The sequence below is a fragment of the Stegostoma tigrinum genome, chromosome 3, assembly GCF_030684315.1.
Source record: "Stegostoma tigrinum isolate sSteTig4 chromosome 3, sSteTig4.hap1, whole genome shotgun sequence".
In the NCBI taxonomy this organism is placed as follows: domain Eukaryota; kingdom Metazoa; phylum Chordata; class Chondrichthyes; order Orectolobiformes; family Stegostomatidae; genus Stegostoma; species Stegostoma tigrinum.
The window spans coordinates 41,165,123-41,182,033 of record NC_081356.1 but is presented as its reverse complement, the minus strand read 5'-3'; the positions used below and the strand labels follow the sequence as shown (position 1 = coordinate 41,182,033).

The 16,911-nt window shown below is 41.7% G+C and overlaps 1 protein-coding gene across 2 annotated transcripts in view; it reads right to left on the bottom strand.

The window, feature by feature from the left end:
• Positions 1–16,911, bottom strand: part of LOC125450766 (E3 ubiquitin-protein ligase UHRF1-like) — a 154,063-nt gene that overhangs the window by 21,437 nt on the left and 115,715 nt on the right. For both annotated transcript variants that reach the window (XM_048526898.2, XM_059644531.1), the window contains 4 exons: positions 10,550–10,659; positions 10,242–10,428; positions 6,227–6,350; positions 6,008–6,115 (listed from right to left, as the gene is read on the bottom strand). In XM_048526898.2, coding sequence (XP_048382855.1) covers positions 6,008–6,115; positions 6,227–6,350; positions 10,242–10,428; positions 10,550–10,659 — 529 coding nt within the window. The remainder of the gene's footprint in view (positions 1–6,007; positions 6,116–6,226; positions 6,351–10,241; positions 10,429–10,549; positions 10,660–16,911) is intronic.

The window sequence follows — 16,911 nt, the reverse complement described above, 5'->3', positions numbered from 1 at the left end:
AAAACGAGTTGTATTTGCTATTTTCCAATTCATGAGTACTTTCTAGGATCTAATAAATATTGGAAAATTAAAACCAATGCATAATATAATTTTAAGGGTCACTTTTTAAAAGTCAATAATGTTAAATTCAGCAGAACTGAAAGACATGTTAGCTTTTAATTGTAATAAGCTTCACAGGATCCCTTCTCTGACAACTGAAATAGCTTTAAGCTCCTCACTTTCACTTCTTGATTCGTAACTGTTTCTGGGATGGCATTGTATCCTTACACTGCAGAAGTTTAAATATCTGTTGTTAACTTCACTTGTAATTTCTTAATTTTCCATCATTAATTCCTCAAACTCAATCTCTTAAGGACTATTGATATATTTCACTTAAGTACTAGTAGAAACTCTTTCTTTTTTTACTTCTAAATAGTTTTCTCTTGCTACTTTCAAAGTCAATCTTTGCTTTTTAAAATATTTATTCTACTGAATCTCCTGACTTACCACTACTTTTCATGGAAGTGATTGCTTTTGATTAAAAAAAATCATGTTTCTAATCGGCTATGAGCCTGCAACCCTCCCAAAAATCTATATTCTCCCAACTCTGGCCTCTTAACATCCATTTCTTAACATAACTGTTCTGCTATTGCTATCTGTGGCTTCACCTGCCTTGGTTCCAATATGACTGTGTGGAACGCTTGGAACTGCATGGTAAAATAGGGCTGAGTCAGCACGGCTTGGTCAAAAGGAAGTCATGCCTGACAAATCTGTTAGAATTCTTTGAGGACGTAATGAGCAAGTTAGACAAAGGACAGTCAGTGGCCATGATCTATTTGGATTTTCAGAAGGCCTTTGCCATGGTGCGTACAGGTGGCTGCTAAATAAAATGAGATTCTGTGTGTTAGGGGCAAGGTACTGGCATGGATACAGGATTGACTGATAGGCGAAAGGCAGAGAATAGAGGATGAACGAGTCTACTCGTGGAGTACTAGGGGGTTTCTCATTGGGATCACAACTATTCGCATTATACATTGACGATGTGGACGAAGGAACCCAGTGCATTGTTGCTGACGTTGCAACTGACACAAAGATAAGGGGGGTCAAGTAGTATTGAGGAAGTGGGGAGATTGCAGAAGGATTTGGACAGGCTAAAGGGTGGTTAAAGAAGTGGCAAATTGAATACATTCTGGGTAAATGTGAGATTATGCACTTTGGTAGCAAGAATAGAGGAATAGACTATTTTCTAAATGGGGAAAGGCTTCAGAAATATGAAGCACAAAGGGACTTGGGAGTCCTAGTATGGGATTTTCTCAGAGTTAACATGCAGGTTCAGTTGGCAATTAGAAATGCAAATACGTGGTTAGCATCCATCTCAAGAGGGCTGGATACAAGTGCAGAAATGTACTGAGGATGTTTTACAAGGCCCTGATTATACTACATTTGGAATATCATGAGCAGTTTTGAGCCCCATATTGAAGGAAGTATGTCCTGGCACTGGACGGGGTCCAGAGGAGGTTTACAAGAATGATCCTAGGACGAAGGGCTTGCTATGTGAGGAGGCTGAGGTCTCTGGATCTGTACTCAATGGGAGTTTAGAAGGATGAGAGGGAACTGATTGAAGCTTACAGAATACTGAGAAGCCCAGATAGACAGGACGTGGAGAACAAATTTCCACTAGTAGAAGAAAATAAGATGTTAGGGCACAGGCTCAGAATGATGGGACAATCCTTTAGAACTGACATGAGGAGGAATTTCTTCAGGCAGAGGGTGGTTAATCTGTGGAACTCATTGCTGCAGAGGGCTGTTAAGGCCAAGTCTCCGTGTATATTTTAAAACAGAAATAGAAAGGATTTTATTTTGTAAGGGATCAAGGGTGACAGGAAGAAAGCAGGGGAATGAGTTAAGGAACACATCAGCTATGATTGAAAGGCAGAACAGACCCAAATAGCCTAACTTTGCTCTAATATCTTATTTTCTTAAGTTCTAGAATTCCCTCCATAAATCTTTCTGCTTCTCTGTATCTCTTTATATCTTTAAGACATTGCCTTAGATCCACCACATTAAATATTTCCCTACCTGAACCTTAATTCTAGTTGAATAGCACTCCTGTATAAAAGCCTCATGTGCTGTACAATGATAAAGGTAAATAAAAATGGATTTCTGATGACCGGCATTGACATGGTGAATGCAGGCCTCTTTCCACACTGTAAAACCTCTATGGTTCTAATCATTATAATAAAATGTGAGGCTGGATGAACACAGCAGGCCAAGCAGCATCTCAGGAGCACAAAAGCTGACGTTTCGGGCCTAGACCCTTCATCAGAGAGGGGGATGGGGGGAGGGAACTGGAATAAATAGGGAGAGACGGGGAGGCGGACCGAAGATGGAGAGCAAAGAAGATAGGTGGAGAGGGTGTAGGTGGGGAGGTAGGGAGGGGATAGGTCAGTCCAGGGAAGACGGACAGGTCAAGGAGGTGGGATGAGGTTAGTAGGTAGCTGGGGGTGCGGCTGGGGGTGGGAGGAAGGGATGGGTGAGAGGAAGAACCGGTTAGGGAGGCAGAGACAGGTTGGACTGGTTTTGGGATGCAGTGGGTGGGGGGGAAGAGCTGGGCTGGTTGTGTGGTGCAGTGGGGGGAGGGGATGAACTGGGCTGGTTTAGGGATGCAGTGGGGGAAGGGGAGATTTTGAAACTGGTGAAGTCCACATTGATACCATATGGCTGCAGGGTTCCCAGGCGGAATATGAGTTGCTGTTCCTGCAACCTTCGGGTGGCATCATTGTGGCAGTGCAGGAGGCCCATGATGGACATGTCATCAAGAGAATGGGAGGGGGAGTGGAAATGGTTTGCGACTGGGAGGTGCAGTTGTTTGTTGCATCAAGAGAATGGGAGGGGAGACTTCACCAGTTTCAAAATCTCCCCTTCCCCCACTGCATCCCTAAACCAGCCCAGTTCATCCCCTCCCCCCACTGCACCACACAACCAGCCCAGCTCTTCCCCCCCACCCACTGCATCCCAAAACCAGTCCAACCTGTCTCTGCCTCCCTAACCGGTTCTTCCTCTCACCCATCCCTTCCTCCCACCCCCAGCCGCACCCCCAGCTACCTACTAACCTCATCCCACCTCCTTGACCTGTCCGTCTTCCCTGGACTGACCTATCCCCTCCCTACCTCCCCACCTACACCCTCTCCACCTATCTTCTTTGCTCTCCATCTTCGGTCCGCCTCCCCGTCTCTCCCTATTTATTCCAGTTCCCTCCCCCCATCCCCCTCTCTGATGAAGGGTCTAGGCCCGAAACGTCAGCTTTTGTGCTCCTGAGATGCTGCTTGGCCTGCTGTGTTCATCCAGCCTCACATTTTATTATCTTGGAGTCTCCAGCATCTGCAGTTCCCATTATGTCTGGTTCTAATCATTGTTGTGTAGGTAGAAGAAGTGATAAGTTAAAACTGAATTTCAACAGTGCCTCAATGTCCAAAAGGTGACCAGCTGCTGTCAGGGCCAGAGTGGGGGTGGAAAAGTTACCACAGACAAGAGGGGGCTAAGGACTGAAGTCTACTGTACTCTAGTGGACAATGTATGTTCATCATGCTTCGATTAGTGTGGTCGCGGTGCTGCGATTGCAAAAGAAGCGTTTTTATCATTTGAGAGATATATGGGGGCATCACTTCAGGATGACAAATTCCACCCAGGACTTCAGTCAACTGCAATATAGAACACTGGTAGTTGCTGGTGAATCAAAATAGCAGAGGTAAAAACTGTACTCATTGCAAATTGGGGTCAATGCTTTCATCATTCCTGGTGTCTGTGAGCTGCTTACATCATCGAACAGCACTTCTGTAATAACACAGTGGCACAGCTGCTTTAGTCTGACTCCCTGTGGAATCCTTGAGGGCACCATCTGAACTAAGTAAAGTTCACTCATAATGTCTAGGACCACGGTCGCTGGTGAAATCCCATAAAAGATGCTGGCTAAAATAGTGAGATTATTTCAAAGCACGTTGATGGTGTGAAATGGAATTGGACCGTCAGCAATTAAAGCTCCTGCCTAATTTCCCTTTTCATTGAGCCAGTCGCAACAAACTAGATCTAACAGCTATTTACAGACAGCTGGATGGTGAAAATGTTCCTGGCTTTGGTAGTATAAACATTGGATTTAATAATGCACCACTTTCTTTTGGCTCTCCATTTAGCACAGTTTAGTCCTAAACTAGCACAGCCTGCAATCCACCGCATGCAGAAGGACAGCCTCTTCCAACAGAGAGGCTTCACTAGAAATTAGCTCTTATCTAATTCCAGATGACCAACGTAGGGGATGTGCCCAGAAACACAGCAGGAAGCTTGGTTAAAATCAGTCATAAACCCATCAATCTGATGTTACAAGGCAGCTTTCATATCAGGCTTTTGCAAATAACTGCAATCAACCAAACATAAGGCAGCTTAATAGCTCAATACTCCAAATCAGCTGATAACAATGCAACCAATTTGTTCTGAGCCACAACACCAGAGATGTATACCATTCAAATTAAGATATTTTGAACGTTTTCTTATACGTGGAACCCACCATAACCAGCTATATTGTACATGGAATTCCTCTCACCTAAACAACATAACATTCGGAACAAGGAACAAAGCTACCTACGAAATTTTACTGCGATATGAAAATATCCATCATCCCAAGAGATTTAACACATGTACCATAGGCACTGTTTCAGTGACAGGATAGCAAACCCAACAATTATAATAGTAGCATGAGATCTCAGATCTCCAATACTGTCTCATAATGATTTCAGAGCCAAAAAAATTGGCAGATGTTTTCAGACATTCATAGAATCATCAAATCCCTACAGTGCAGAAAGAAGTCATTTGGTCCATCCAGTCTGCATAGACCCTCAGAACAGCATCCCACCCAGCCCTAGCCCCCTCCCCTAACTCTGTAACCCTGCATTTACCACAGTTAACCCACCTAGCTTACACATCCCTGGATATGTAAAATCATTTAGCATGGCTAAGCCACCTAACATGCACATCTCTGGACTGTGTTGATCATCAAGGAAGCCACAATGGAACAGTGAGCTTTGACATAAATGTTGCGTTACACTATTTTTACTAGGTAACATTAAAAGGGAACATTTGTCTAGCATTAACCCCTAAAAATTGTAATTTCTAGGAAGCAGTGTTCTCATTTCCTCCCAGAAAGCTGAACTTTGTGGAGGTTCACTCCTCGGGTGTACCAATACATTTTGTTTTTTGCAACAGATAGAGAATTTTAGAGCAACATTTCCTTACCATGATTGCTAAAATGAGAAAGTTCCAGATCCTGTTAGAAAATTCAACATTAACCCGAAAGATCATGATTTGCTAATAAGGTTGGGGGCAAAATTGTACTGAAGAATAGGAATAGTAATTCTGTCATGTGCTTCAGTGTGTGACATGTCAAATTTGAAATATCTGGAAGACTTTGCAAGCATTAAATGTTTATTTTCTTCTTTTAAAAAAAGATTTTGAATTAGAAAAATGCCATGGTGTAATGTGTAGTTGTGTTCTTCCTACAAACTGAATATAGGATAGAATCGTCGGGGTGACGTGGTGGCCCAGAGGCTAGCACTGCTGCCTCACAGCACCAGGGATCAGATTCGATTCCACCCGCGAGCAACTGTCTGTGTGGAGTTTGCATATACTCCTTGTAGTTGCGTGGATTTCTGTGGGGTGCTCCTGTTTCCTCAAACAGTCCAAAGATATGCAGGTTAGGGGACTGGCCATGCTAAAGTGTCTACAGGGTTACATGGATTGAGTAGTGGGGGTTGGTCTGGTGCAGTGCTCTTTGGAGGGTTGCTGTGACCTTGACAGGCTGAATGGCCTGCTTCCACTATGGAGGGTTTCTATGATTCTATGACTCAACTTGCAGTTATAGGTTGCACTTGCTTTACAAAATGCATTGATAAAATTCCAAATCTTGTATCTAAATTAAAATTAACGATGTATGTTATGCTGAGAAGTTAAAAAGAACCAAATGAATGCTGCTACATACCTGAACTCTGAACTTCCACATTGTGCCAACAGGTGTGCCAGGAATGGGACCATAATGGTTGGAAGGAACTATTGTGCATTCCTTTGTGCGACCAACGCAGGCCATACCCTGATGATAACATTGATTAATGAAAGGTGTATTAATAACCCAACTGAAACTTACAGATGACACCACAATTGAATGAGCATGCACTCTACTGAAATGGACAAATGTGCCTACCTTGCCCCAGTCTCTCTGACTTGCAGTGCTGGCAGATGGCATCTTGGCCTTCTTCTTACTTTCTTTCAGTTTTTCCCCTGCTCTCACGACTTCACTTGTATCATTCTTACAGGAGGGGCAATACCTACAAATGCACAATTTTCCAGGCTTTAGTGAAATAATCCAAGTTCACAAATCATTTCTAAAACCAGCGATTGAACGTGAACAATGAAATATGACACAATATAGTAACAGTGCAACTAAATACCGGACAGCATTAATCACCTCAAATTAACAATCATGGTACATGAACAACAACCCTTCTGTGCAAGGGTCACCGGACCCAAAATGTTAACTCTGTTTTCTCCTCCACAGATGCTGCCAGAACTGCTGAGCTTTCCCAGCAACTTTGTTTTTGTTCCTGATTTACAGCATCTGCAGTTCTTTTGGTGTTTAAAATTATTAAATTAAAATTAACATTAAGCATGATCGACATTTAATATCAAAAACAATGGCATTAAACACACATAAAATCCTCACAAATAATTTATAAGGCATTGTGCTTTCAGGTTCAATCATAAAGTTCATTCCATTTTCCAATGGCTTTAATTTTCTTAAAGCCTTGAGCAATAATAGAGGGAACAGTGAAGTAACTTGTGTTTGACCCACTCCTGGAATTTGTTTGAGCAGTTATGTTTAGGGAAAGGCTGACTTTTCTCAACTAGTTCTCTGGAAGGGCTAGTTTAGATTGGGAGTTCAATGCAAGTAACATAATTAGCAGCAGGAGTAGGCCACTTGGCATTCAAGCTACTCCACTGCTCAACAGATGACTGCACTGAATTACAAAGTTTGCAGTGCAGTCAACTCTATTGTATTATATGAAAGCTCAAACTTTAGCAAACTCATGATTGTCGTTTGCAAGCAGACCGAAGAATATACCATCTAACAGGCCTATTAGGAATCACCTGAAGGTTGCCCTTCATCTTTCCACAAGGAGAATAGTTCCAGGAGGGACTTCTCTTTATACACAGGCTGAAGTCAAACGGACCTCAAAACTGATGGACTTCAACTTGGGCAGGGGGCACTGCTTGGAATTTGGCAGGTGACTCAAAAATTGGCCATGTGGATAATGTAGAGGATAACTGTAAGCTCCAAAGTGATGCAGATGGGTTGATGGAGCAGGCAGGAGAGTGGCAGATGGAGTGAAAGTTTACAAAATCACCGCTTACAGCACCATCTTAGGTACAAAGGTACCTAGGTACAGGATCTTCAGAATAATTTAGAAAAATAAAGAAATAAAATGTTCAGCATTATAGTCCTTCAAGCAGATCACACTGGGCCTCGCCTCCAGTCTCCGTGGAACTCATACTATTCTCCCCACTGCCGACTGAGGCTGCCTGCTCTCTCCACTGCCGACTGATGCTGCCTGCGCTCCCCACTGCCGACTGAGGCTGCCTGCGCTCCCCACTGCCGACTGAGGCTGCCTGCTCTCTCCACTGCCGACTGAGGCTGCCTGCGCTCTCCACTGCCGACTGAGGCTGCCTGCTCTCTCCACTGCCGTCTGAGGCTGCCTGCTCTCTCCACTGCCGACTGAGGCTGCCTGTTCTTTCCACTGCTGCCTCGGGCTGCCTGTTCTCTCCACTGCCGACTGATGCTGCCTGTTCTCTCCACTGCCGACTGAGGCTGCCTGCTCTCTCCACTGCCGACTGAGGCTGCCTGTTCTCTCCACTGCTGCCTCGGGCTGCCTGTTGTCGCCACTGCCGACTGAGGCTGCCTGTTGTCGCCGTCACAGATGCTGGGGGACCTCACTCTCTGTCACACCGGGCTCACTCTTCTCCATGCTGCAAACTCACTCTCCACGGAAGGTAAGTAGATTACAGTAAGAAATAAAGTAAAAGCTGTTGGAACAGGTGAACTCTGCGCAGAAGCCTGAATGCTGCGCTGCTATGCTACTCTGCTACCATCTTGGAGTCAAAAAAGGTGGAACAATAAACGCAAATACAGAATAAATGGGAATATACTGAGAAGGGTAGCTGAAATGACAGATCTTGGCATGCAGGCCCAAAGACTAGCTGTGTAGGTAGGCAAGTTTGTAAAGAAGGTATATAGAATGCTCTCCCTCATTGGTAAAGGTATAGAATACAACAGTAAGGTAATAATGATGAGGCTGTACAAGACACTGGTGAAGGCACAACTGGAAAATTATGGACAGTTCTGGTCACCACAATAAAGGAAGGTTAAACTGCTCTGTAGACAGTGCAGGAGAAGATTTATTGGCATATTGCCAGGGTTGGAGAATTGTAGCCATGGAGGAGAGACTGGAGAGGTCAGGAGTTGTTTTCCTTAGATCAGAGAAGTCTGTGAGGCAACATGAATGAGGTACACAAAATTGAGAGTGGACAGAAAGAGCCTGTTTTCCTTTGCAGACAATTCAAAAAACCAGGGATCATCAATTCAAACTAAGTGGCAGAAGAATGAGAAGGGGCATAAGGAAAAACTTTTCTACGCAGAGGGTGGTGGGTGTCTGGAATTTGCTGCCCAAGTTGATGGTGGATGCAGTGAGACCCTAAACTCTTTCAAAAAGCATCTGGATGCCCCTTTGTGTGCTGTAATGTTCTTATGGCTTCTATGGTCAGTACTCAGAAAGTGATTTAAGGTATTAGTCTGGAATCAGGCTGGAGCAGTGTTTGTGTCAGTCAGCCTCTTTAAGAAACTGTGGGAAAATGGTCTAAATGCTCCAAGAATAACTTATTCCATTTACAAATTCACAAGAAGAGTCCATGTTAGAAAAAGCAATGGTAAATTCCTTCTTTTAAAAAAAGCATGCTTTAATAATGGATGCTGCACATATACAAATTGATAAATGATTAACAGATGATTCTAGAAATACAGATTAATCCAGGTCAGAGCAAAGAGAGCTAAATTTCAGCTAAAATGGTTTGTCAGGCTGGAAACTGGAAGACAAGCAAATATTTTAGTAGATTTAGGGGAAAACAGATGGGAAACAATGTATTAGTAGAAGAACATTAGCAGAGGTAACATGATATAACTAAAGAATCACAAATAGTTAGGAAAATAAGAAAAGTCAGGCAGGAGACACACACAAGGACAAAGGCAAGAAAACTGAGATTTGCAGAATTGGGAAATCCTACAGTTGAAGTAGGTTAGAAATGAAACACAGGAAGTTACTACAAAAACATAGGCAAGAATACGTTCAGCCAGGACCAGAAGCGTGGGGCCCAGAAATCAACCCAGCAAATGAACTGGATATTCACTGTGAAAGGGAGGCAGATGGTTGGGAAACAACAATTTGAAATTGTTTGACTGGTAGATGACATCATAAGAATTATAGATAGAAATAAGGGAACAGGAAGTGAGATAAGTAATTGTCAAGTTAATATCCATTGGTTCACTGTCTCCTCCAACATGAGAATTTCAGAATCCTTTGTCATCATTTTGTGTATAGTATTATGCTACTCTCTACTTTCGTAAATGTCCAATGTTGCACGTGGCACTTTGTGCACTACCCTTTTCCGACACTAGTCGGTAATGTACCTCCCTCCTTCTGTATTGTCAGTTGTTTAGCCTTCAGTGTGTATATCCCTGCATTGAGGAATCTCTTTTTTTAAAAATTTACATTTTCAATTACCATGGCTTACTTCTGCTCTTAATTCTGGTGCATCTTCACCTTCCTGTCTCCCACCCCATGGGAAGTCAAGGTGAAATTCCTCTTCAGACACATACAAGTACAATTCAGAAGCAGTAATGGCGTAAGTGTTATCATACAGTTGTAACTACAAATCATTTGCAGATTTTATTAGTACAGAAAAAGCTAAAAAGCTGTTCTTGCTGAGAAATCTGAACAATACAACTGGCCAAAGCACAGCTTCCACACTCCATAAATAGTGGTTTTAGTTAAAATCAGAATAAGGCCTAAATTGTCACCAGTGATGATGAATGAGCCCCAAAGAATCTCCTGTTTGTCCCTCGCAACATTCCAAAATAAGTAAATAAATAAATAAAATAAGAAGATTACCAGTCCTCATCATCTGGTATCTTGCTGAGGGGTGGGTTCAGGCAGTATATGTGATAGGCCATATTACACTCATCACACAACAGCTGCATATCCGGATCCTGCTTTCCACCACATAATCGACAGGCGCAAAATCTGCATTCTTTTTCAGGATCCGCCTTGCAGTATTTACATTCAGGGCCACTCTTCCCTGGAGAGGGGGAGGGGAGAAACAGGGTATGGGAACAAAAACAATTTCTTGAATATAGCACCATCCACCGGGGTGACTGAATGCTCTGCTTAATTCTCCCCATGCAGGAGCAGCCACTTACTTTTAAACTGTCCATCAGCTAGCGTTATCGGATCGGCTCCAGGCCCCTCAATCTTGTATATTTCATCCAAAAATGGTATCTTGCAGTCACCTATCATATCTAGTGGGCCACTGTAAAAGAAAAAAAAGGTATAAATTTACCGAGGCATTTAAAATTCACTCAGGGCTTTTAGAGGAGCCCTTTGATATGTAAAAAGGGACATATTTCATGCATGCACACAAGTAATCAGTGTTGTTTTCTCATTGTAACAATTCCATCACAGTCTGAAGGTAAAAGCTGAAAGAAAGAAGTTAAAAAGTATTTCTCTTCAAAACTAACAACAAAAATTTCTCATTCATGCAAATGCACTTCAAGCTCAATGTAATTTTTTCCTCACAAAATTCAAGAATTTCAAAAAGGTTGCCATCTGATGTTACTATTCATAATATTCTGGAATACAGTCAATGTCTAATTAGAATAAATAAACTTGTTATGCCTAAGGAGGTAGCCCCTACTCAAGGGTTCCAATGCTTTTTAAATGTGCATGATGTAATATTGAGGCTAGATGAAAATTCTTAATCTACCTGAGTGCAATCATGAAGGATATGTTGTGCTATTCTGTAACAGTCTAATAAATCTCTCAAACCATTAATTTAAAAAATGCCAGAGACTGACTTAACACTGGTTAAGTCATTTTTTTTAACATGTTGAATAATACTTAGCTAGCTGAAAGATTTAAAATGTTGTTACCTTGAATGATAAGGAGTAGACCGTACAAATATAATAATTAGGAGCAAAAACAGGCCATTTGGTCCCTTGGGCCTGCCCTGGTCATTTAGCAGGAGAGTGGGTGATCTGTTGTAACCTCAAATTCCCTTACCTGGCTATCCCAATCACATTTTAACTCCCATGTTAGTTAAGAATCTATGTAGTCTGACTAAATAATACTCAATTACCCCTCTGGCACTGATTTCTGAGGAACAAGTTTCCACACAATCATGAGGGAAGGCCTTTATTCTAAAGCTTTATCTCTTGGTTCCACTCTCTCCTACAAGAGGAAACATCCTTTCAGCATCTGCCAATTTAAGTTCCCTAAAGATCATTTATGATTCAATAAGATAGCCTCTTAGTCTTCTAAACTCCAAATGAATGCTGCCATAACCTGCAACCTTTCCTCCAAACAAAAGCCTTCATGTCACAAATCGTTGAATGAACCTTCTCTAATCTACGTCTAAAGCAATTATGTTGTTTCCTAGTTAAGGAGATCAAATCTGTACACTGTATTCCAGATATGGCCCTGTACAGTTGTAACAATCCATTCCTACTTTTAATTCATTTCCTTTGGAGTAAATAATTCCCTTTCCCCTCTTAATCTCTTGCTTTACCTGCATACTCATCTTTTCGTACTTTATGTATCAGGACTCCCAGATTTCTCTGCATCTCAAAGTCCTTTATCTAACATAATATGCTGCTTTTCTGTCCTTCCTGCCAAAGTGGACAAGTTCACATTTTCAACCACAATACATCATCTGACAAATTTTTATCTACCTACTTAACCTACCTAAATCTCTCCTTATGGAATCAGCAAATTTAGCATCAAGTGGCTTCATCCAAGACGATGATATATATTATAAATAGTAGAGGTTCCAGCACTAATCCTGGTGGGAATCTATATCTTATCAACCTGAAAATGATCTATTTTTGCCTATATTCAGCACCCTGTTAGCTAACCGGTTAGCTCTATCCAAACTAACGATTCTGGGTAACCCAAGATGGGGGACGGAAAAAAATTGTGACTGTAAGAGCTGCTCCTTTTTTGGGTTACTTTCTATGCTGGAGCTTATTCCCTTGAATTCTAGGAGCAGTAATTACAGTTTTATAAGCTGTTGCATTGTTTAGGAACTCTGGAAGGAAAGAAAGATCAAAACAATGACTCTTTAAAGAGGAGGAGGACAGACAAAGTCCCACATGGGCAGTGAATCAAATGGAGAAATAAACCTGGACTGCTGTCTGACCCAGCAGTGAACCTGCTCAGCTGACTGTTCTGCTGTCTGATTTCAAGAATCCGTAGACATCGAAGTTTGTCTAAGAAAAGATTAACAAACTGTGAAATTCACAGCTGACCTTGGAGAAACCAGTGTGGGAGTGTTCACAGCAGGGGAGCACGGGACCTAAGTGGCTTTTTAAAGGTAATCTTATTGTTTGTTTTTGGTAAATCTACAAAAGTAAATATGGGATATTGTAGCAATTACAGAGATGTGGCTCAGGGATGGACAGATCTGGCAGTTTAATGTTCCAGGGTACAGATACTGTAGGAAGGATAGAAAGAGGGGAAAGAGAGGAGGGGAGTGGCATTTTTGATTAGAGATAACATTATGGCTATACATAGGGAGGATACTGCTGGGAATAAATTCAGGGAAGTTATTTTGATGGAACTGAGAAATAAGAAACGGGTGATCACCTTTTGGTATTGTATTTGCCTTTTGGGATTGTACTGTAGAAATTCCAATGGTCAGCGGGAAACTGAAAAAAAATCTGTAAGGAGATCTCAGTCATCTGAAAAAAAAATAGGGTGGTTATGGTAGGGGATTTTAACATTCCAAACATAGACGGGGATTGTCATAGTGTTAAGGGATTGGATGGAGATGAAATAAGTTCAGAAAAGAATGGAGAAGGTGAAAAACTTGACCTACTCTTGGGAATTAAGGCAGAGCTGGTGGCTGAGGTGTCAGTGGGGAGCAACTTGCAGCCAGTGACCTTAAATCTGTTAATTTTAAAGTAGTAATGGAAAAGGATACACTGGAACTAAAAGTTAAAAGTCCTAAACTGGAGGAAGGCCAATTTTGATGGCATTAAGCAAGACCTTTCAAAAGTTGATTGGGGGCAGATGTTTGCAGGTAAAGGAATGACTAGAAAATGGGAAGCCTTGGGGTGAAGGGCAACGCTGGCAGGTGTAGGGAATGCTGGATGACTACAGCAACTGAGGTTTTGGTCAAGTCAAAGAAGCAAGCATACATCGGGGTTAGACAGCAGGGATCGAGTGAATCCCTAGAAGAGTACAAAGTCAGTAGGAATATGCTTAAGAAGGGAAATCAGGAGGGCAAAAAGGGGACATGAGACAGCTTTGGCAAGTAGGGTTAAGGAGAATCGAAAGGGATTCTGCAAATACATTAAGGACAAAAGGGTAACTAGGGACAGAATAGGGCCCCTTAAAGATCAGCAAGGACGCCTACGTGTGGAACCACAAGAGATGGGGGAGATACTAAATGAATATTTTGCAAAAGTGTTGACTGTGGAGAATGATATGAAAGATACAGAGCGTAGGGAAGTACATAGCGATATCTCGAAAAGTGCCCATATTAGAGGTGGTGGTGCTGGATTGCTTAAAATGCATAAAGGTAGATAAATCGCTAGGACCTGATGATCTATAACTCCATGGGAAGCTACAGAAGTGATTGCTGGGCCCGCTGCTGAGATATTGGTTATCATTGATAGCCACAGGTGAGGTGCCAGAAGACTGGAGCTTGGTTAACGTTGTGCCACGATTAAGTTGTTGGAGGGAATCCTGAGCTGCAGGATTTATATGTATTTGGAAAGGCAAGGGCTGATTCGGGATAGTCAACATGGCTATGTGCATGGGAAATCATGATTCACCAATTTAAGAGTTTTTTGAAGTAACAATGAGGACTGATGAGGGCAGAGCAGTGGACGTGATCTATATAGATTTCAATAAAGCATTTGACAAGGTTGCTCACGTTAGACTGGTTAGAAAGGTCAGGTCACGTGGAATACAGGGAGTAACAGGCATTTGAACATAGAACTGGCTCAAACATAAAAGGGTGGTGATAAAAGGTTGCTTTTCAGACTGGAAGCCTGTGATCAGGGTATGCCACAAGGATTGGTGCTGGGTCCTTTGCTTTTCATCATCTACATAAATGAGTTGGATGTGAACGTAGAAGGTACGGTTAGCAAGTTTACAGATGGAACCAAATTAGGAGGTTTGGTGGATAGTGAAGGAAGTTGCCTCAGAGTTCAATGAGATCTTAATCCGATGGGCCAATGGGCTGAGAAGTGGCAGGTGGACGTTAATTGAGATAAATGTGACGTGCTGCATTTTGCAAAGGCAAATCAGGGCAGGACTTATACACTTGATGATAAGGTCCTGGGGAGTGTTGCTAAACAAAACAGTCTTGGAGTGCTGGTTCATAATTCCTTGAAAGTGTAGTCACTAGTATATGCCATAATGAAGGCGGCATTTGGTACACTTGCCTTTATTGGTCAGTGCATTGAGTGTAGGAGTTGCATGGTCATGTTGTGGCTGTACAGGACATTGGTTAGGACACTTATAGAATACCGTATGCAATTCTGGTCTCCCTGCTATAGTAAGGATGATGTGAAACTTGAAAGGGTTCAGAAAAGATTTACAAGGATGTTGCCAGGGTTGGTGGGTTTGAGCTATAGGGAGAGGTTGAATAGGCTGGGATTATTTTCTCTGGAGTGTCGGAGGCTGACGGGTGACCATATAGACGTCTATAAAATCATGAGGGGCATGGATAGTGTAAAGAGACAAGGTCTTTTCCCCGGGGTGGGGGAGTCCAAAACTAGAGGGCAGAGATTGAACGTGATAGGAAAAAGATTGAAAAGGGACCTAAGGGGCAACTTATACATGCAGAGGGTGGTGTGTGTATGACATGAGCTGCTAAAGGAAGTGGTGGAGGCTGGTGCAATTACAATATTTAAAAAGCGTCCAGATAGATGTATGAAATAGGAAGGGTTAAGAGGGATATAGGCCAAATGCTGGCAAATGGGACTAAATTTATTCCGGATAGCTGGTCAGTACGGACGAGTTGACCTAAAGGGTTTGTTTCCGTGCTGCACATCTCTATGACTCTATAATATGTTACTAACTACACAATGTGTCATTATTCTGTGTACGAGTAATCCAGATTTCAGTGTTGATCAATTTTAATGCTTCAGCACAATTCCACTGACAATAACGGTTGCAGATCATAACGAAAGCAACCTTTCAAAACTCTCGACTTGGCTGTATGCTATTCCCTTTCTTACATGATTAGAACTCACTTTAACTGCTCACCTTAACAATCCCTACTCAGCTCCTAAATAATGGAATGCTGGAAAGTTGGTGGAATATGCAACTGTACAATTGGGTTAGCAAGCCTCTACTATATATAATCTTTCTTAACATTCAGCATTCATCATAACATTAATAAATTATTTCAGTTGTAATGTTTTTAACGAAATTATTTCAATTAAAATTCACAATTGCATTTTCACACTTGAAAAACTTTAAACAAGACAATAAGCTCAAACAATCCTTTACAATTTGGGACCACACTGATGTTAAATTTGTTGCACGTACATGGAAATTTAACAGTGACCAGTTGTTGGTAAAGCTATCACAACATCGAGATCAACCCTCAAAGGAATAGCATTTTCTATAATGGATCTATTTTTAGTGAAAACACTCATCCATATATAGTTGACTGCATCAATACATTATGACAGTGATAAATGTCCATAATTATAAGGGTTTCAGACCTACGCTGACAACTAAACCACTGGAAACCCATTCCAAGTAAGTTATACTTGTATTAAATATCGAGTAAATATTGCTTCTACACTGTCAATATTTCATCCCTTGGCACAGTTCTGTTCACTTAATTCAATATTTTGATCAATTTTGTACTAAAATTATACTTACAGATAGATTTTAGAATAAATCTGAAGAACAACACTATCTTCCAGAGGAATCACCACAACATTACGGCAATTTTGTTATGTTACAAAACAAATCGAGAGCTAGCAGGACTGTAACATTATCACACACATTAATAATGGTGACAGACAAATGGATCAAACAGCTTGTAGCCAAAATTTACAAATGTTTGTATTCCTCAAGATAGCAGCAATTTTGGTTGAAAAAAGGTCATGGGTCATCATTTTAAAAGTATAGTCAATGCAGCACTGCCCCAAATTTAAGACCTCACAGATATCCATCCTTCAGCCAGACGTACTTAGTAGATAAGTGGGCATCGCTAGCATCATGAATCCCAGTCTTCTACCAAGAAACAGTTGAAGTCACTGGATCTTGCAAAGGCAATGGAACATGAGAACATTCCAGCAATAATATTGAAGACTTGAGCTCCAGAACACTCTTTCAGTGCAGCTACACATCAGCATCTATCCAACAATGTTGAAAATTGATCAGGATCATCAGAAAAAGTGATAGGAGTTGTCAAAAATGCTATCAAGGAACATCTGCTTAGCACAGTGCCAGCCAGGGGTATCTGCTTAGCAATAACCTGCTCACTGACTCTCACGGATTCATCAGGGGTATTCAGCCTTTGCTCAAACATGGATGA